We start from the raw sequence: 22,513 nt of genomic DNA on the forward strand, positions 1-22,513 counted from the left end.
AATTTTTAAAATTTAAAATTTTATCTTTATGTACAAGTAAATTCACCAATTTTTCAACAGAAGAATAAATGTAAAATGTATGGTTTGATATTTTTTTCTTGAATCAAATTATATATTATTATTCTTTTTTTGGTAAAAAGTAGTTTATAGTTCATAAAACATGGTTTTTACTAATCATGCATATGTAAACCACCAATCCTTCTAGCAATTTTTTTTGGTTGAGATTTTGCATTAATCTTAGTTTTTGCTGATGCAATAGCTTTTAGTATATTATGGTATCAAAGCTTTTCAAGAATTAATAAATTAGGATCTTTGAAAATAAAAGAATTTTTAAGGTTTATTTAATGTTCTTAATTAAGTGGAGGAAAAAGAGGAGGGCTGGTAGGGGTGGGGCAGGGGGGGGGAGGGGGCGGAGGAGAGTAAAAAGGAGAGAGATGTAACTGTATTTACTAAGTGATCAGCTCCTTAATCTATTTTTAATAACTTTTAACCTTTTTAATAATGTTGTAACTTTTGAAGTTTAATTTTGTTATAATCTTTTCTAACTCTTAAACCATTTTAGTTTAGCTAAACATAGGCCTTTACGGATATCAATATGATATCTTTTTAAGAAAATGATGCAAGAATTTGTGGTGAAGAATTAAAAGGATCCTTTTACTTATCGAAAATCTTAGCTGAAAAATAATAGATTTCTTTGAATCACTATGAAGAAGAAGCAAAACACAATTGTCGACTACTCTTGTAGTCAATTTGGAATTATTTTAAATACTTCCAACTATTTTAGTTTACAATATATCAAAATATCTTTTTTCTAATTAAACTATTATAAGGTTTTCTACATGGATCTTGGGCCCGGGCTCGGCACGGACTTCACAAGACTACTGTTGATAATAAATACTTTAGGTGATTAATTAGTTTTCGGAAGCAGCCTTCTTTTTCGGTTTTGAGCATTCTGGGGATCTTTAACTTTTGCCCTTCAAGGCAGAATTTCAGCCTTAAGGCAGAATTTCAGCCTTAAAGGCAGAATTTTGCCCATGCAAATTTTGCCTTAAGGCCCAAATTCAGCCTTGTGATTTTTTTTTGTTTTTGTTTTTACTGAACTGGGGTTTGAACCCACAATCTCGGGGCATTAGGCAGAGGGCAAAAATTAAAGACCACCCCAAATGAGGGTAATCCATGCAAAAAAAAAATGTTTTCGATGTCTTTAATTTTCATATATAAGCACAGTTGAGTTATAATTTCATGGGAAAAGGTGCAAATATACCTTCAATTTTGCGATTTAGAGCAGATATACCCCCGTTATAAAAGTGGTGTAAATATACCCCTGCCATCACAAAATGGTGCAAATATACATTTTTTGCTAACGAAATTATTTTTTAAAATCATTTAGTATATTTTTTAATTAAAAAAATGTGGCTTTAAAAAAAAGTCTACCCATTTTTTTTAGTAGACATATTTTTCTACAGCCACATGATAATTTTTTTCTAGTGGGTCGGGTTGGTTCGTTTAAAAAGATGGATAGACTTATTTTTTTTAAAGCCAAGGATTTTTTTTTTTTAAAATGAACCAAACCCGACCCACCAGAAAAAGATTTACCATGTGGCGATAGAAAAATATTTCTACTTAAAAAAATGGGTAGACTTTTTCTTAAAGCCACATAGCATTTTTTTAATTAAAAAAATAAGCTAAATAATTTTTTTTTAAAAATCCCGTTAGAAAAAAAGGGTATGAGCCCGTTTGGCTTAGCTTATAAGTTCTTTAAACGTTTTATAAGCTTTTTCGCTTTTGAGTGTTTATTGGCCAAATTTTATTTTCTTTTTTAAAAGCCAAACGGACTAGCTTATTTTTTTGGGTAGCTTATAAGCTGCTTTTTTAAGCCCATCCAAACAGGCTCTATATCTGCACTATTTGTCTAAGAGCAGGGATATATTTGCACCATTTTGTAACGGTAAGGATATATATACACCACTTTTTTAATGAGGGTATATCTGCTCTAAATCGCAAAGTTGAGGGTATATTTGCACCTTTGGCCATATTTCATTACAAAAATTAGTTTTATAATCTAGTGCAACAAAATTGAAAGTTAGAATTACTATCTGTGAGATTATTTTAAGTTGAAGTATCATCCGTGAAATTATTCTTAACGGATTGCTTTTAAGTTGAATGGTTATCTGTGAAATTAATTTTTAGAGAGTAACTCCAGGAAGTCAGACAGTCAATACAACTAAACCTAAAATTCTGACTTTTGTTTATGAAATGATATTACTACACTAATAACATTATTACCAGCATCTAGCAATTGAATTTCAAAATTATTATGTTTCATTCATTGACGACCTAAATGTTGCAGTTCTTTTAAGATTTACACTAATAAATTTTCCATAGATTCAATCCTATGTTTAGACGTCCTATTATTACTATTCTCAAGATTTGCACTAACAAAACTAGTACTACTTATAGCAGCTGCTGATTTAGCATTTAATGACATGCTATTTAACAATAAATGCATTACTAAATCAGCAGCGGCTGAATAAGATTTGGCTAAACGCTTTCCAAAAATATATGATCTCATCTTTTCCACTCCCTGGCTCTACCCCTCGATCAAAATTTACCCGTACCGCGTATTTATATTAAACTTTATTAACTAAAAATTTAATATCTATGTGAATTATGTTATGATACGTTGAGTTGGTCATGGGAGTGTGGATATGTACTCGACTACTCGTCTCTCATGAATTACTGTAAAATCCAAGCACTCTAGGCAGTGTGCTCGTAGTTTAACGCTGAGAGGACTGGTGTTGAGTAAAGTCTTAGTCTTTATCATGCATATTAATATTGACTTATGTTCATGCATTTCATTCATACTGCGTGTTCACACTAAATTTTAAACGCCAAACTTTATAAAATTACCATGATTAAAATGGTTTACTTCTGCAACTCCTTAAACTTCCAATTCAAGAGAAAACATAGTGACCTAAAACAAAATTTAATAGTAACTCTATTGAAGTACGTGAACTTATAGTAGTGTGTAAATTACTAAAACAGAATGTTGGCAACTTATTAAACTACTGTGTATGTGAACACTTCTCCACCATTAATGTATTACTTAAATTCTTCTATTATAAATCCTACTACAACCATAAGTCCATATCTCCTCCTTTCTTCTTCAATTGAAGTTCCACCATTTCTCTTCCAATTCCTAAACTCCTCATAATTAACAATAATGAATTAGCAAAATCAAAAGAGACTTCGTTTTATCATCATCTTAACAAGCTATGACAGGAAAATTAATTCGTTATAATTTTCTCTACATTTTTACTTGCTTCATCTTCTTTGCTACTCTATATCACCATTTTCTTCAAAATAATTTCTCTATTGTTTCCAATCACTTTAATACCACCATTATTACCTCTTCATTTCCAATTCCATCTGTCTCTATTCTCATGCCCGATTGGGAAATCCACGTCATCATTTCACCAAATTACTCCCCTCCAAAAACCCATTTTCAAAATTCTAATTTTTACTGTGTTTTTTACTCAGGCGAAAAATCTCCGGCGATTCCCGCCGGAGATCTTGATTTTCCGGCGAGGTCCATTTTCAAGTGCAAATTTCCGGGTCGGGCTCGTCGGGTTTTGCCTTTTAAACAACCCATGTTGATTAGTTCTTCAAATAATGCCTCTAATTACCGGAATTCAGTTAATTCGGAGCTGTTAAGGTGGAATTTTCTTGTGTATGATTCTATTACAACTGATAACGATGTTGTTTTATTCGTTAAAGGGTTAAATAAACGACGTGGCAGTAACAGGGGACCCACAGAATTTAACTGTATTTTTGGTAACGCCGTTAGAACCGCCGTTACAAGTTCAGTCCAAGAAGTTTTCCGGTGCAAATTGCCGGATTTGAGGGGCCCAATTAATGTTTCAATTGAAATTGTGGGGCCCACTGCATTGGTGGTCCCTACAGTAGCCTATTATACGCCGCCACGTGGAATTTCTAGTTCTAGTGCAAAAAAAGCTAAGCTTTGTGCTTGTACTATGGTGTATAATGTGGGGAAGTTTTTAAGAGAATGGGTTTTGTATCATTCAAGAATTGGGGTTGATAGGTTTATATTGTATGATAATGGAAGTGATGATGATTTGGCTACTGTTATTGAAGAGCTTGTTGAAGAAGGCTATGATGTGAAAACTCATTTTTGGCTATGGCCAAAAACTCAAGAAGCTGGTTTTTCACATAGTGTAATTTTTGCGAAGGATTTATGTTTATGGATGATGTACATTGATGTTGATGAATTTGTGTACTCTCCATCATGGTCTAATTTAACTCAACCATCAACATCTTTGTTACCTTCTATGTTACCAAAATTGGAAAAGGAGAAAAATGTTGCACAAATTAGCATCCCTTGTTATGAATTTGGACCGTCGAATCAGAAGGAACATCCAACAATGGGAGTGATACAAGGCTACAATTGTAGAAGAAAATTGAAGAATCGACACAAGTCTATAGTATTGTTATCGGCTGTGGATCATTCTTTGCTTAATGTGATTCATCATTTTAAATTGAAACGAGGATACCTTTGTGAAGAAACTGAATATTCTTGAAATGGTGGTGAATCATTATAAGTTTCAAGCTTGGCCTGAGTTTAAGGCTAAGTTTAGGAGAAGGGTGTCAGCTTATGTTGTCGATTGGACTAAACCATCGAACCTTGGTTCGAATGATCGGACTCCAGGATTAGGGTATAGTCCTATTGAGCCTAAAGGGTGGAAGGAGAAGTTTTGTGAGGTATATGATAATGGTTTAAGAGATTTGACATGGAGATGGTTCATAATCGAGTCCCCTGCTCCATCAGAGTACAATATGTCTTGACTGAGATGAACCATTTGAAAAAATTCAAGATAACACTTAAAGTAGGCTCAAAACAGACATTATCACTACTGGATTGAGATGTTAGGGACATTAGAATTTACCGTGATAGAAGGCAACATAGAATATAAGCTTTTCTTTGTTTCTCGTTTTGATTTATCTTTATTCTTAATTTTCTCTTTAATTTGTTGTTTTTTGCCCTGCCAGTGTTGTTCTTTTGATTCTTTGGCTGTATATTTGTTAGTTGTTGTAAGTGGGGTAGATAGGAATGACTGTTATTCTCCTCAATAGAATTTAGAAGATTAATGTTGTCTTTTCCCCATTAATGGAGTATTATCTTCTTACTTTTTTGAGTGGTACAATTAATTAGTGTGCGCCGCTCTTCTCAGTAAGCCTACTAATCAGATTCCCCTTATTGAATTGGATCTTTATTACACTACTTAATCAGATCCTACCGTTAATTAATTTGGTGGAATAACATGAAACATGGAAATGCCTTTTTTTTTGGAATGACAAATTCAACTTAATCCTATGTTTAATTGAGGTAACGTTTTTCATTTTCTTCACATTACTCTAATGATAGAGTGTTATTGTATCCATTACGGCTTGAAAAGTTACGAAGAATATATTTACAATGAAATAGTGAATATCATAATACTCTACATTAACATCTTGAATCTGCCTCCAATAATATATATATGTGTCATTATGAAACTCAATAAATCAGAAAAAATGAAAATAAATCAAGAGAACGATATAAATGAAGAGGAAATATGTGTTAGGTCTACGGGTAGAAAAGCTCGCAAATAAACAGAGGATAACCATAAGTATGAAGACGTGTGATATGTGTAAATTGGAAAGCAAAAAGGAAATATTAAGTGAATATTTTAGTCACCATGGCCATGTGATGATTTTTTTTTATTTTTTATCTTAATTAAGTCTAAATATTAAATAAGAAAATAGAGTACTGCACCATGTGATGATTTGAAGAATAATAGTTTTGTGAAGGAAAGAAGTCAAGAACAATAAGTGTATAGTATGCAATGTGAGGGTACTTCAATTGCACAAAAAGTTGCAAATTCCTACTAACTTTATGCTAACTTGTAGGAATGAACTGTAGAATTTTCTCCAACTTAGTTCACTTCACTCTATCAAAAGTGGATGTTATCCTTTGATTGCACAAAAAGTTTGGTCCCCTCAAGTCTCGACATTTTGGGAAGAAATTCTATCCTCAACGGGGTGAAGAATAAAAAAGGACAGTTCAGATCTGTATTTACACTAAATCAAATAAATTTAACTTCAATAAAAATATCAATTAAATTGAAGTGAATAATGTTAAAATTTACATCTGAAATACATCTCATACATCTATTGATGTGATATAAATATTAGATATGGAAAAGTAATAAAGAATATGGATTCAAATCAGGTAATATTTGACAAAGAACCTAACAGAATTTAACAAGCAGTAACTAGAATCAAAGTTTTTCAAAATAGCGTCAACCAGTAATAGAATGTAGCTAGATAACTAACGTTGTTAGCATCTTCGCTTATGCACATAAAATGTGGATTTTAGTCATGTTTGACGGGCGACATAAGCCACTTTCAAAGATCTTGTTAAGTAGGGAAAAAATTTAAGACCGCTCTTACGGTGTCATTTTTTGTAATTTCTAGCAGCATATCTGTTACCATTGGTATTGGGCCACAGTTTGGTTTGTCAATGCAATACAAAAAATTGCATGGATTGTCCTTCATACGGAGTGATATTTAAATTTTGCCCCTCAGTTCGTTGGTCTTTAATTTTGCCTTGCTTCTTATTTAATGAAAATTTGTGAGCTAAAGTATCCTTTTCGTACCAGAGATTCTGGTTCGATCCCCAGCAAATTCAAAAATAATAATAATTTCGCAAGGCATGTATGCCTTTTCGGGAGAAGAGACATAGAACCTATGTCTTGTCTGGCAAATGTTCGTGGAAATGAAGTTTTGCCTTAATTTCAGAACTATGCCTATAAGCATAGATTCTATGTAGTTTCATAGAAACCTTTGCCGTGTCCGGCATAGTTTCTATGTAACTACATAGCGAATAGGCATAGTTGCATATGAACTTATGCCTTACGATTTTTATTTTATTTTACTGAGTGGGGGTTCGAACTCAGAACCTCGGGGTATTTTCGGCCACCTTTTAAAGCGAAGGATAAAAATTAAAAACCAGCAATTTGAGGGACAAAAATTAGAGACCAGCCTTTGAAGGACTATCGTGCAAATTGCCCAATGCAATATATAGAGGGCAATTCTTCTTCTTTTGGGGTGGTCTTTAAATTTTGCCCCTCATATTTGAAGTCTTTAAATTTTACCCTTCGGCTAAAACCCATAGGTTCCAGGTTCGAACCCACACACAACAAAATTTAAAAAAAAAAATCGCAAGGCGTAGTTTAAATTTCGCTATGCCCCCCCAAGATACACTTGAAGGAATTACCAAAGTTATAGGACCGACATACTTATGCCTTACGGGCAAACTTGGCATAAGTATGTCGGTTCGCATAACTTTGATAATTCCTTCACAAGTTTACGCCGGTCCGTATAAAAGTATGCCCTCAAGATAAATTTGTGAAGGAATTACCAAAGTTACGGACCCGCATACTTATGCCTTAGGCGTACTTGGCATAAGTATGTCGGTCCGGCATAACTTTGATAATTCCTTCACAAGTTTATCCGGTCCGCATAAAAGTTTGCCCATTAAAAGTATGCCCCCCAAGATAAACTTGTGAAGGAATTATCAAAGTTATGCGGACCGCATACTTATGCCAAGTCCGCCCATAAGGTACGAGGTATGCCGGTCCGCATAAATTTTATAATTCCTTAACAAGAGTATGCCGGGTCCGGCATACACGCGACCCAAACCTTGCCTTGCAATTTTTTTTTTTTTTAATTTATGCTTGAGCGGGAGTTCGAACTTAAAACCTCATGATTTTTGCGTGAAAGCTCAAAGTTGCAATACGAAGGGCAAAAATTAAAGACCAGCAATATGAGGGGCTTAATTTAAAGACCACAAATATGAGGGGCAAAATTTAAAGACCACCCCAAAAGAAGGGCAATCCGCGCAAAAAAATGATATATAGATGGATAGACATCCCTTTTATCTCTGTTTCCTATATGGGCCTCTCCAATGCTGCAGACCAATATCTAGAGGGCCAATTAGCCCAGTTTTGCATTTAAAGGTCCATAGATCAACAAGTTAAGATATGGGCCTACTTCAACCATCTTAGCAGTCAGAGTGCAGCCCAACAGATGCCCAAGAAGAAGTAGCTTTGGGTCATTTGCATGATCATCGTTCAAAGGCACTGGTTTTTAATTTTTGGCCCTCAAATTGGTGGTCTTTAATTTTTATCTTCGCCTAATATCATGAGGTTTGGGATTTGAACCCCGGCTCCGTTAAAAAAAATAAAAATTGCAAGGTAGAGTTTCGTAACAAAGTTAGGCTTATTCGAGCCAAAATTAAGCCTCAGGCAGAGTTTCAAACTCTACCTTAAGGTAGAGTTTTGCATGCCTTGCGATTTTTTTTTTACTGAGCTGGAATTCGAACCCAAAACTTCGGAATATTGGGCGAACGGAAATAATTAAAGACCATCAATTTGAGGGACAAAAATTAAAGACCAGTGCCTTTGAAGGACAATGTGCACAAAAAAATGGTAGGTTTTCCTACTGGGTCATTCACACGGATGGCCCTATCTTTTGCTGCGGGGGAGGGGGGGGGGCGGTGGTTCCTAATTTTTGGCCCTCAAATCACTGGTCTTATATTTTTTTCTTTCGCCACTTTAAGTTATAATGAAGTGGCCGAAAATACCCTGACATCGAAAAAAAATCGGCTTACCCATCTAATTTCGCAAGGCATAAGTTTATAAAAACTTTGCTTTGTTCGGCATAATTTTTGTAGGAATTAAATTTTCCTACATAAATTGTGTAGTGACTAATTCGCTTGGCACTACACAACTTATGCCGGAAAATTTAATTCCTAAAGAAATTATCTTGGGACAAGGCAAAGTTTCTATAAACTTATGCCTTGCGAATTAGTTACTACACAACTTATGCCGGATAATTTAATTCCTACAAAACTTATGCCGAACAAGGCAAAGGTTCTCTAAACTTATGCCTTGTGATTTTTTTTTTTTGGGTAAAGAAAATAGCAAATTCATCGCCTCTGCTATGCTGGGGATCGAACCCAGTATCTCTAGTTTCGTGGATCATCAAATAAGGATACTTTGGCCCACAAATTTCATTAAATGAGAAGTAGAGGCAAAACTTAAAGACCAGCGATTTGAGAGATAAAAATTAAAGACCAGTCCATATGAAGGGCAATCTGGGGGAAAAAAAAATTCCTACTTTATTTTTATTTTTCTTTGCTTTTCTGGGTGATGGTTTCACTATATTTTGATAGCTATTGTTATTTAATTTGGAGATAGAAAGGTTGTTTAACTTGATGGTGGTTTTTCATATTTTATCGTGATTATTTTATCCAAAAATTTAAGTGGTTAATGAACATATATTTATTTATACTAAATTATATTTCGACATATAAATCTATTAAAAAGCTTATTTTTGTACGCATTACAGCTGCCATTGCGTGGAATTTAAATAGCCTAAAATACGACCTTGTCTAGTTGTCCGTGAATCAACTTCTTATATAATAAATTAAGTTTCAATAAATCATTCTAAATCTATCCTCTAGAATGTAGCCTATTAACTTGTTCAAACTCATCTTGCATGAAATTCTACTATTTCTCTCACCTTCTATAAAATAGTTCGTCTGATTCATTATACATACCAACTTTTAAGTTGGAAAAAGGATCTTACATCGAACGTATCACAAACTCCAAAATCAATTTTTAAAGGCAATATTTTATTTGAATAAATTATTAAGGATGACCCCATCTCCCACCTAAAATAATATTAGGACTCAAATTCCATGCAGAATCTATAACGGCGCTAACGCGTTTCTCTATAATGTTTATTTATTACTCTTGTTCCAAAAGTAATTAATATAATAATAAATTTACTTTATCACCCTTTGAATATATTAAATTTAATATTTTAAAAAATACATAGAGAAATGATTATAATTAATAATAAAGTTAAATTAGAAACTAAATGATTACATTATGTCTTAATTTTTCAAATAAGACAAGTAAAAGTGAATGAAGGGTATTATTATTTTAAGTAATTTATAAACAAAAAATAGACCAAACAAGAAGGTCAGATGTGTAATTTCATCCTTTCCCTCACCCAAACGTTTAAATGCGAGTTTGCCATTGAAAACGACCTGCAACTATAATCAAAATGAACTTTTAATGCTCATTTTTTGCTTTAGTAAAATTTCCCCCCCTTCAAATTTAATTTATACCCAAAAAGGCCCACTTTAAAAAGATTAAATTTTATTTTTGTTTTTTATTTTTGGGGGGTGGGTGGTAAATAAGGATTACCGTTAAAGCTGGCACTAAATGAGGAGCTGGAAGATATTTGTTGATTTTAAGAAATTTATTGGGATTTTTATGATATTCTTTTACTTTATTTGTTCAAAGTGTTCTGACAGTTGTTTAGGACCCATTTTTGGTTTAATGCTATTTTTAGCTTGGGTTTAAATTTGGTAATTATTAAAAATTTGATATTTTTACTTCTTTTCTTTCATATGTTGATAGAAGATACTCATAATATTTAGGACCCATTTTTAGTTCAATGTAATTGTTAACAATATATTTATTTATATTTGTTTGGTTGTCTTTATTGTATGTGCAGATCTATGAATGTGAAAGCTTCAATCGTTTTCATATATTTTTTTCTTCATAGAATTAGGTTTAGAAGTCTTCTTTCTTTTCTAAGCTCCAAATTCTTCTTTCCTTTCTTGTTTTTATTTTTTATTTTTTATTTTCTTCACATTTTAAAAATCCCATTTTTATGTTCCTTTTCTGAGCTCATATATTGTAATTCTAGCTAAAATTTGAGGTGGGGTTTTGTTGTTTTTGAAAAATCTGCATTTTGTTTGTAAAGTAATTAGAAGAAAAAAAAATGGTTTGCTTTTCTTGCATGAGCTTTAATCGAGAAGATGTAAGAGATTTTGATGAAGACATGCCTTCAAGATCCATTAAATCTTCAGGTTTGCTTCTTAATTATTCCTTTGTTATTAGCTACTTAGATAAAAGATTCAATTTTTAGTTTCTGATACAATGTAGGAACTACTGTCATAGTACAATTTCTGTTTATCATTATTTTTTGGCTGTCACACAATGTGGTTCATGTTATGATTAAAGTCTGGCCCTGTTTTTTTATGATTCTAGAATTGGTTAAGGTTATGTATAATCCATGTTGTTAATACTCTCTCCATTCCGAAATACTTGTCACGTTTTGCTTTTCGAGAGTTAAATTTCATGAACTTTGACTAACATTTTAGATGTAATTTTCACCATACTGATACAAGAAGAATTGCAACTTATAGTACTTTCCGTATGGTTCTTGAATATCTAAATTTTGATTTAAATTGTAAAATTTAACTAGTCCAATTTAACTTTGAAGATCAGTCAATTGACTCTTGAAAGGCGAAACGTGACAGTTTTTTTGGGACGGAGGGAGTAATATCTGATATTTGAGTTGCATCTGGGAGATGTGGAATTTGATCATGTGATGTTTTGTTTTTCATGTTATTGAAATATGGTGCTTTGTTCATGTTTAGGTAAAGGTAGAAAAGGACATTCGTTAGGAGGGAAAGGCGGGGAAAGCAACAATCAAAATGTCGCACGCAAGTTCACTTTCAAAGAACTTGCCTTAGCAACCCAGAATTTCAAGGAAGCTAATCGTCTTGGCGAAGGCGGTTTTGGAAGTGTATACAAGGGCCTCCTAGAATCAAACCTGGCAAGTTTTCTACTTTCTCCAGCTAATTGGCTTTTGATTTTCATACATACTTCTAACATTCTATTATTCGTCTCAAAAGGTATAGCGTTTTTCTATGTTATTCGAAAGAAAACAAGGGAGGTCTTCATGTTGCACTTGGTGATTGTTTATTGTTGTTTGTTTAAATCTTGTGAACAGGTTGTTGCAATCAAACAACTTAATCTCGACGGCATTCAAGGAAACCAGGAGTTCATTGTGGAGGTCCTCATGTTGAGTTTACTACATCACAAAAATCTTGTCAACTTGATCGGATACTGCACTGATGGAGACCAAAGGCTCTTGGTTTATGAGTTCATGCCAATGGGTAGTCTGGAGAATCATCTTTTTGGTAATTTAATTTCTTTCCACTTGTAATATCCTTAAATGTTGGAGTTCCTGCTTTGTTCATCTGAGTTTTGTTAGTCAACTTGTTCTTCTTCCACTTGAACTTCGAAGATGTTGAATCACAAATCTTGATTCTCATGTCTAAATGACATTTTTTTCAACTGAATTCTAGTGCTATTGATCGGATTTGGTCATATTTTCAACTGAATTCTAGTACTATTAGGGGTCGTTTGGTTCGAAGACAAGTTATGATGGGATTAGTAATGCTGGGATCGGGATTAGTTATGCTGGGATCAGTTCTTATTGACTGTTTGGTTTGTTGTATGAAAAATAACATGCATTGCATAATAGTACTGAATAGGGCGTATATAATAATAGTACTGGTATTGTTAATGCCATGGTTTACTATGTATAAGAATAGTATTGAATAGGGTGTATAAGTAATATTGGTATTAGTTGTACTAGACTTAAATTTGCAACCCAACATTATACTAAAATTTTATACCAGCATTATTCTACGTAATAAACCGTACCAAATGACCCCTTATGGTTATAATACCTGACATTAGCAATTTTCCTTCTAATCACGGATTTTATTGTAATTTTTGGAGTTATCTTAATTACTGGTGCGGTACTCTGAACAGTATATTACTATTGATATTGTAGATTTGGAACCAGGAATGAAGCCACTGAGTTGGAGCACAAGACTTAAAATTGCTGCTGGTGCAGCTCATGGACTTGAGTATCTTCACTGCAAAGCAAATCCGCCTGTCATTTACCGTGATTTGAAATCTTCAAACATATTGTTGGACAATGATTTCAACCCAAAACTGTCAGATTTTGGACTTGCAAAGTTGGGACCTGTTGGCGAAAACACCCATGTTTCAACACGAGTGATGGGAACCTATGGATACTGTGCCCCTGAGTATGCTATGAGTGGAAAATTGACTCTGAAATCTGATATCTATAGTTTTGGTGTTGTCCTGTTGGAGCTAATAACTGGGCGAAAGGCTTATGATACCTCTAAAATGCCAGGAGAACAGAACCTTGTTGTTTGGGTGAGTTTATATTATCTAATGTCCCTACATATTAATTTTTGTCTACTTACACGTCCAGCTTAAATCTTCTGCACTATGGTTTTCAGATTTTGTAATATCTATACATAGATAACATTAATTGTTTGTTCGGAAAAGGTTCGTATGCCCTTAAAGTATTCGAAATTGAGCAAATATGCCCTTTGTTAGTAGTTTAGCTCAAATATGCCCTTACGTTCAGTAGTTGGTCCAAATATGCCCTTAATTTAACGGAAGCTGGTCCAAATATGCCTTTAATTTAACAGAAGCCCCCAACTAACCTAATTAGTTGATTGGTAAACAAAAGTGCCAAATATGCCCTTAAAGTATGCAAAATTGAGCAGATATGCCTTATTAATAGTTTAACATTTGCTGACCCAAAAGTAAAAGATGTTATTATCTTTATGTGCTCCATCTAGGATTCTTGATCTGAGAAATTGTTTGCCTGATTGCAGTCTCTTCCCTTCCTAAAGGACCGAAATAAGTTTGCTCAAATGGTTGATCCTTTGTTGAATGGTCAGCTCTCTGTTCGCTCTTTGCGGCAGGCAATTGCAATCACTGCAATGTGTATTCAGGAACATGCCAAAGTTCGCCCGAACATCAGTGATATTGTTGTCGCACTTGACTATCTTGTCTCACAAGCTGAAATGTCTGATTCGCAAGGAGGTGGTTCACATACTGGAAATCAAACAAATCAACACAAGGAGAATTAAACGTCAGTTCAAGAAAGCGAACTTTTGGAAGTAAATCTGCTCCGTGTTAAAGTTAAGAAAATACTCTTGGCTTTTGGGGAGTATGAGGCAAGAAGAAATTTCACATCCAACGCGCTTCTGCTGATATGATGAGTTAGTAAAGAAGATGCACAGAATGTTAACTAAATGTTATAGTTAGGATTTTGTTCCAAGTGAAAGTTAGTTAAATATATTTCTGACCATTTCAGTGTGTTGGATTCGATAAAGGTAGGTTGATGCAGATATATTTGATGCTGATATATTTTTAGAAACATTCTTTTACGCTTCTCTGGTCTACATCTTTTCTTTTTCACCTGTTTGGTTGGTGTGTAGCTTGAGGAAGTTTTCATTTCTTCTAATCTTTGTTTATTAGTAGAAGACTATGATGTTTGAACAGGTAAATATATTCGCGAAACTGCCTTTGAGGATGATCAGATCAATATGTAATTTATATGCCTTGAAATACAAATTTGATTGTGGACCGGAAATCTGTAATATAAAGACTACTATTATCCTGCAGACATCATTTTTTCTTAATTTTACAACCGTGGTGTTCGGGCCAGCTCGGTCACACCTTAACTAATTCGACGAGGTAACTGCTACATATTGCTCTAGTGCCTCTTACCGTTTAGATATTTGCTATCCCCCTGTTGCAAATCTGTTGACGTCAGATTTATAAAGTGGAAGGTGAGACAAATTTGCTAATTTTTGGACTTGTATGAACAGATGCAAGCTGTGTTAGGTGGAGATATAGTGGCTATTTCATTTCTCACTTGACCTCCATCCAGACATGTGTTCCAATTTTGTTCTTCTATTAGCATATAGGATTTGTTAAAGTAGTACAATCCTTTTTGGTGTTTCAGATGATGTTTCCTTGAAGTTAGCAAGAAAAATGTACAGTGGTCTGTCTTATGTATTTTTACTGTGACATAGGTCAAGAATGAGTCTTATTTCACATTATTTGGATACTCTAAAACACAAGTTTATGGTCAGGGCTGCTTATTTATTTGTCTATAAAGTAAATAAACCAATGTAAAAAACTACTAAGTTTATTGTGAGTTTAGATTAGCTTTGAAGAGAAACTGTTGCTGTAAAGAACTTTATTGCTCCTACAACAACTATGACGGCTAATTGAATTTTCAATATTAATTTTGCTTCATAAAGATCCATTTTGCTTCACTACCCAATAATGTCACCTCAAGTGCTTCTAAGGGGATTTCAAAAAAGTGTCCATTTCTCCTATTTTATTAGTGTTCACAATTTGCTTACAAACAGTCTCTAATTCATTGTTTCATGTTGGACTTATGATAATAAATAAAAGTCAATCTTTTAGGAATCATATATAATCAGTTGTTTAGTGTATATTCTTTAGCAGTCGGACCAATTGTTTGTTTTACTGGTTGCGTACACTGGAAGGTGGTTAAAGATGATGTTACACAACGTTCGTAACCAATCTTGAAGTGAATGAGCTAAAAATGATGTTATGGGGCTTTTCATAATCAGTTTTGAAGTGAATGAGCTAAATTTGATGTTACGGGGCTTTTCATAACGAGTTTTGAAGTGAATTACTTAGAAAGAATGAAGGACTTACACGACTCTTTTTTGAATGATATCTTAAACAGATTTTATCACGATTGAAGTTTTGATAATAGTACCATTTACAGATTTACTACCCCTTATTAGACCCAGGGCAAATGTGCATTCTAATAAGTACTTGAATAAATATTCAGAGAACAAAAGGAATAAGAACATTGAACAAGCAGATTGATTAGCGAACTGTGAATTGACCATGAACTACATGAGATTTGGTCCAACAAAATTTTAAGATAGATGCAAGGCTAGTAAAGTTAGTAAACGTGAAAAAAAGAAAATCTAGTTGATAGGAGATTATAGATCTAAAGGAAGTATCTAGTCGCATATCTCAAATCTTTCATTAGATATAATCCAATAAAATTTTAAGGTAGATCTCGAGCTAGTATCCGGTGAAAAAGGAGAATCTAGTTGATAGAGACTTTAGATACAGAGGAAGCATCTGGTCACATATCTCAAAATCTCTACTTCATTATGTTTCTTCGGTAGCTCTTTTAATTTTCCAATGATATATCTAAGAGTTGTTAGAATTACACTAGTGGTATGGAAATTACAATATTATAATATTACATGATATAGTGACAGTGGAATCATCATATTGACAAATTTTATGTTGGTTGTTAGCCTACCGTAATTCTGATCTTTTATCCGAGTTTTAGATTGGTAATGTAAAACTCACATAGGTTAAATAATGGTATGGAAGTTAAATGCAGCTAGTATTATAGAATCATGTGGAGTCCATTGGAAACCAATGATTAATTTTAATGACAATTGTATGATGACCTGAAAAAACAATAAACCATAAGTGTAAGGTAGAACATTAAAAAACTAGATCATGGTTCAAAATATAAAGGTTAATTAAGTCTTGATGTTATGAGTAGTACAGCTCATATCCAAGATTAAAAAGTGAAACATCTCATTTAGTCCATAGTTTTACAGAGTCAACCTATTCACATTTCTCTTTTTCTAAGAAAGTTCCTCTAGCTGCCGGCTTTTAAATTTATAGATCATATATGCCACAATTTTCGATTTATTATCTTTAATTTATCTGTTTGGGCAGTTCAATTTCCATTTGTTGAATTAAATATAATTATTGTACTATATCTTTCTAGTCTTCTTTTTATGTTTGTGAAGTGTTTCACGTTTTCTTTTGGCGTATATATAAAAATGTTTTAGTATAAAGTACGTATCAGAACAAGTTGTCTGATTTGATTTGCATTCCTCTAACCCTAAAGTCAAAATGTTGGAAAAATAACCCTTTCGTGAGACATGCCTGTCTGAGAAGAAGTTTATAAAAGGCAAAATTCATAGATAGCCCCCTAAACTTTGTCATATTTTCTTGAATTACCTAAATTGAGGTTGTAGACATTATCACTCTAAATCGCCCTAAATTTGATTCTATTGGGTACCTTTTTCACAGTAATCAGCAAAATTAAGAGAGTGTATTACACTCTTCATGACGTGACAACTTTGTCCAATGAAAACGTGACACTTGGCGGTGGGGTCCATCATAATAATTAAAAAATAAATTATACAGCTCCTCCCCCAATTTTCATCTCCTTCGCCCCCCCCCCCCAACTGGCCGCCGCTCCTCCACCACCGGCCGCCGCACCACCGCCCCCAACCGCCATCTCCCCACCCCACCAATAATTTATCTCCCTTTTCTTCTCTTATTTAGGTCTATCAATGTCTTTACAAGACCCATCAACCTTTAATGAAAGGTGAGATAAAAAAAGAGTCATAGTAATGGTGAATTCCCATTTTTTCCAAGAACGAGTCATAATAATGGTGAATCCCCATTTTTTCCGTGAACAAGATGGTAATGCTACTTTTCAGATCTAAAAAGGACAAAAAAAATGGTGATAAAAAATACCATCCAATTCAAAAATTAATTTTATATAAATAATTAAAAGAAATGAAGTGTTATAATGAAGAAGAAGAAGAGGAAAAAAAAAAAAGGAAGAAGAAGAAGAAGAAGAAAGGAAGAGAAACGAACAGTGGATAAAAAAAAAAAAAGGAAGACGAAGGAGAGGAGAAGAGAACTACAGTGAAGAAGAAGAGAAAAAAGAGGAACGTACAGTGGGGTGGGGTCAGGGGACAGACAGGCGACTTGGGGGGGTGGGGGAAGGTGGGTTAGTTTTTTATTAATTTATCTATTAAATTTTATTTAAAAGAGGTAAAATTTTAATTAAAAAAAAAAATTAAGGATGAAAGGGTTGTCCACGCACCCAACAAAAAGTGGAATCAATTGTTGTGCCACGTAGGCGCCACATAGGCAAAAGGTACCCAATAGGATCAATTTAGACTGGTTTAAATACCCAATAGGTACAACCCTCGATTTAGGTAGCCCAGAGAAAAATGTAACAAAGTTTAGGAGCTATCTATGACTTTTGCCTTTATAAAAACAAAAAACAGAAAAAAAGCAAACTTTGTAAAACTCATGATTTAACTTTCTTGGTTTCATTCATTGTCTTGTCTTTTTTGTTGAATAATATGAAAAATTGATTAATTTTACAGAAGGGATAATGGCACTTGTGACCTCATTAACTACTCCATCAGTAAATCATAACTTTTGTCCTTGTAATGTTTCACTAGATAAATTTAATCGTTGATCAATCAAGATGTTTACTTTTGTTTCTTTTATGTAGGAAATACACAAAAATTAGCATAACACATGCGTTATTAATTGGTGTCACAGTTAATAGTTCATTAAATTTATAAAGATTAATAAGCAAACTAATAAAAATCAAAATGCGCTTAATTAGAACTCCAATGATTAAAATCAGAATTTTGTCAATATTTTAACAACTAAAAGTGCAAATTTCCCTAACCAACACCAAAGGAACCTTTCTCAAAGTCTTCAGCAAACCCTTTAAGTTTATTAATTATTAGCATATATACATACATAACGTACATGCATGCAGAAGCAGAGCTAAAAGTCATACTTTATAAGTTCTAAATTCTAGGATAGCGTCAACACTGGATGTTAGTAATTGAGTTCTGCATTTACTTTTGCTCATATATATTCAATGAACATTTTTATAGAAACAAAAAATTTAGATTAAAGTGATTAAGTTCGATCGAACCCATATGTAACCTTCTAGCTCCGTCCTACTTATATTCGATCGAACCCATATGTAACCTTCTAGTTCCGTGCTTATATATATGTGTTACACATATGGAGATTGAGTGTGTGTTTGTTGTATCCTTCGAAATTTCATTATTATTTTCAAAATATCTTGTGCCCCATATTTTGGGTAAGGGACAACATAAGCCATAAATAAATGGAAGAGTAGACCTTGTGATTCATGTGTAGGTCCATGATAGAGTACCCACTGAAAATGATGGAAACTAAGTCCCAAATAGACTTTAAAATAAAGATGTCCCAAAGTAGACTTTAAAATAAAGATCCAACAGACTCAGTCTGATAAACCAATTCTCATCTTAATACTATCTCTTTTATTAGCCATATATTGCTTGGTTTACACGACATTAGAGTATTTATTTATGGTGTTGACCCTATTTTTTCTCCAACCAAGAACAAATTCACATTGTGGAAAATAAAATAACATACATTAATTCTTGAAAGAGAAAACAAAATTTAATACTACAAAAGAGTCAAACAGTACAGTAATTTACCAAGAATTCAAAGACTATAGAGGGGAAAAACTTAGTCAATCATTGATTTATTCAAGGACATGAAATTATTTCCAAATTGAGCAATTTCGGCTGGAAATTTTTGCATATGTGTATTTTTTGTGAGAATTTCAAAAATATGTAAAATGCATATGCAAAACGCGATTTACATTTGTTTTATAATAAGAGAGGTGATTGATTACCTGGGAAATGACTTATTAGAAATTAAATTTATAAATCGCATTACAGAAAATTTATAAATCACGTTTCAGAATTGCGATTTGTAACTCAGATAACTGTTTTATACAGTATAATCAAATAAGAATTACAAATAACCGCCATAAAAAGTGAATTAATAATCCGAAATAAAGATAGATTAATTACCCAATAGAACTAGTTAATGTTTTACAACATACAAATTCTTTACCATTAGTTTATATAAGTTAAATCTTAAATGTGTCAGGATCTATTGAGAATTTGAATGAAAATTTATGAAGTTTAACATCGCGAGGTTGAATCGGTTTAAAGAATATATATAAACGCAATCATGTCAACTTATGAAGTCACACAAGTGAATTTCTAATATAAACATTGATAATTAACTATCTATGCTAATGCTATTATAGGTTAAAATACATTGATAGTGTAAAAACATATTACGCTCAAAATTTATATTGGCCTCTTCAATGTTAGGAGTGAATATATGGTAAATGGCCCTTGCAATTTGGCACTTGTCAGAATGTGGAATAAATGAATTTGCTTTCTGGATTTAATGGGAGTTTAAAGTTCAAGAATTTCTTTTAAATTTCAAAGGATCATTGTTATATTTATAACTTCTGACGAATTCAATCAATTTTAGAGGGACACGAAGATTTGCTTGTAGTACATATGTTCGACGTGTGTGACACGGTATAGTTGACTTCTTTTTTTAATTATAAGCACCTTTTTTAAGAAAAGAAAAAAACTCCAAAATTCAGGTACCTTGTCTTATTTAAGACACCGTCTGTAATATAAGAATCAACATTTTCATGTTCGAGAGCATATATTATATTCTATACAATTATGATTCTTTTTCATGGGTCAAGCACGTGAATTTTTTTTTTTATAATGGCGGACGTGAGATTCGATCTCGCGACCTCTTTCTTCCTGACACGTGTTGAAGTGTGTGAAGATCTCATCTAAAAAAATTTTGTTAGAGAGAGCACACAAAATTATTTGTAAAACACATAATACAAGATGACTACAGTATAAGGTACTTAGGAGCCGACAATTTCATCTGAATTGTCGTGAAAAGGCTAATAAATTAACAAACTGAAAATAAAATAAAAGCAAATAGCTAAAGGAGATAATATTTTAATTAGAACAAAAAGAAAATTAAATGCTAAACAATTAAAGTCAATGAACCTCAATAAAATTCAGAGAGTATAAATCAAGTCAGCATACTACCACTTCACACGACTAATACGCATTTTCAACTTTAATTTGGACGTGACATTATAAACTAATCACTACTTTAAAATTTCTACAAAACCCCTTTTAAGAATTAAAAACATAGCAGAGGATAGATATCAGGAAAATAGGTTAATGTTCCTAAGAATATGTTTGGTATGGCGAAAAATATTTTTTCAGCATGTCCAAACCACATTTTCTACTATGTTTCAGTATTCTATAAAATTAACATTTGGATATGATCTAAAAGATAGTCTAGTTTTTTCAAAGTAAAGTAATTTTGATGTGCCAGGTGCAACTTTTTGGAGAAGCTAACTTTCACATGTCAAAAATTAAACGCGAATGAATCATCTCTTAGATTAAATATGATAAATTTGGATTATATTAATATTGATATTGTAGTCCTACTAATTTATATCTGAAAAGTTGACACGCATGTCTAATTTTATCTCATCAGATCCAAAGAAGATACCAAGTCTTGTTAGCTAGAACCAGTCAAAGTTGTAATCGGATGGATAAAGAAAACTTAATGAGAAGCGCTTCTCTCTTTAATGAAGTACAATTAAAGCCCAGATAGCCACTTTTCAACCTTGTCTTTAAAAAAATAATCTCTATCATAGAGTTTAAAATTCTACAAGTAAAACTTCATTATAATATTATGGAGTTTCTCCTCTAATATTTGCAATTACATGATACTAGCTAGTATTTTTCTATTATAAAAGCTAAAAAGCGATTATTTGTGAATTTTGCCCTGTAATAAATCTTATGCAGTGTAAATATGAATTAGTCGAGACCCTAAAATAATATCAAACAGTTAGGTGGGGAACTAAAAAAAAATGTTAAAAGAAGTTATTCCCTTCGTCTCAATTTATATGCGGGTTGACCTATTTGGGGAGTCAAACAACTCTTTCTTTGACTACAATTTTCTCAAATTCTTTTTATATATTGAGAATTATTAATTATACAGAAGTTACTCCCTTCGTCTCAATTTATATGCGGGTTGACCTATTTGGGGAGTCAAATAACTCTTTTTTTTACTACAATTTTCTCAAACTCTTTTTATATATTGAGAATTATTAATTATACAGACTTATAGTACTTTTTATGTAGCTTTCAAATATGTAAATTTTGTTATAAAATATTTAAATTTGAAATCGTCGTAAAAAAAAGACTTGTTTGACTCTCAAAATAGGTTAATCCTCACATAAATTGGGACGGAATGAGCATTAGAGAAACTGATTGGCAAGAGAAGAAGTGTTGGTTGCAGAGGAAACAATTGAATAAAGCCCATAAACTACAAAAGTAGTAGTAATAATTGTAAAAAAACAATAAAGTACGTGAAGGGGAGCCTTGGGGCAACAGCAAAATTGTTTTCACGAGATGTATAGATCACAAGTTTGAGTCGTGAAAGTAGTCAGTTAGGTTGTCTACATCACACCCCTTGGGGTGACTTCGTTTCTTTTTCCACAATAAAATGTCTCTATAATAGATCTTATGCGACGTAAATTCAAATTAATCGGAATCTCGAAATAAATATCAAACACTGAGTGAAAAATCGGAGGAGATATTGTCAGGAGACCTCATTGGCCAAGATAAGAGGGATTGGTAGGGAGGATACAATTGAATAACTCCATAAAACCAAAAAGTAGTACTCTCAATAATTTTAAAAAGGCCAAAGTCATAGATGGACCTCTGAACTTATCCTGATTTTTCATTTAGACCCCTTAACTGAAACGTTGATCATCTGGACCCTCGAACATAAGATAAACTGTGCCATTTGAACTCCTCGTGCCAGCTGGGCACACGCGTGCAGTCCACTTGCAGTGACATGGAAAAATAGACCAGTGACATGGAAAAATAGACCAATAAAAATAAGTCATGTCAACAAAAAAAATTAATTTAAGAAAAATT

The 22,513-nt window shown here is 32.9% G+C and overlaps 1 protein-coding gene and 1 pseudogene across 1 annotated transcript; both read left to right on the top strand.

The window, feature by feature from the left end:
* Positions 1 to 3,144: 3,144 nt before the first annotated feature.
* LOC132035251 (glycosyltransferase family 92 protein RCOM_0530710-like) lies at positions 3,145 to 5,204 on the top strand (annotated as a pseudogene).
* Positions 5,205 to 10,244: 5,040 nt separating this feature from the next.
* Positions 10,245 to 14,286, top strand: LOC132033003 (probable serine/threonine-protein kinase PBL21). Its single transcript, XM_059422840.1, has 5 exons — positions 10,245 to 11,008; positions 11,582 to 11,760; positions 11,938 to 12,127; positions 12,790 to 13,181; positions 13,652 to 14,286. Exons 1-5 carry the CDS (start codon positions 10,921 to 10,923, stop codon positions 13,907 to 13,909), a joined length of 1,107 nt encoding a protein of 368 aa, XP_059278823.1. The 5' UTR covers positions 10,245 to 10,920; the 3' UTR covers positions 13,910 to 14,286.
* The last annotated feature ends 8,227 nt before the right edge of the window (positions 14,287 to 22,513 follow it).

The sequence above is a fragment of the Lycium ferocissimum genome, chromosome 10, assembly GCF_029784015.1.
Source record: "Lycium ferocissimum isolate CSIRO_LF1 chromosome 10, AGI_CSIRO_Lferr_CH_V1, whole genome shotgun sequence".
In the NCBI taxonomy this organism is placed as follows: domain Eukaryota; kingdom Viridiplantae; phylum Streptophyta; class Magnoliopsida; order Solanales; family Solanaceae; genus Lycium; species Lycium ferocissimum.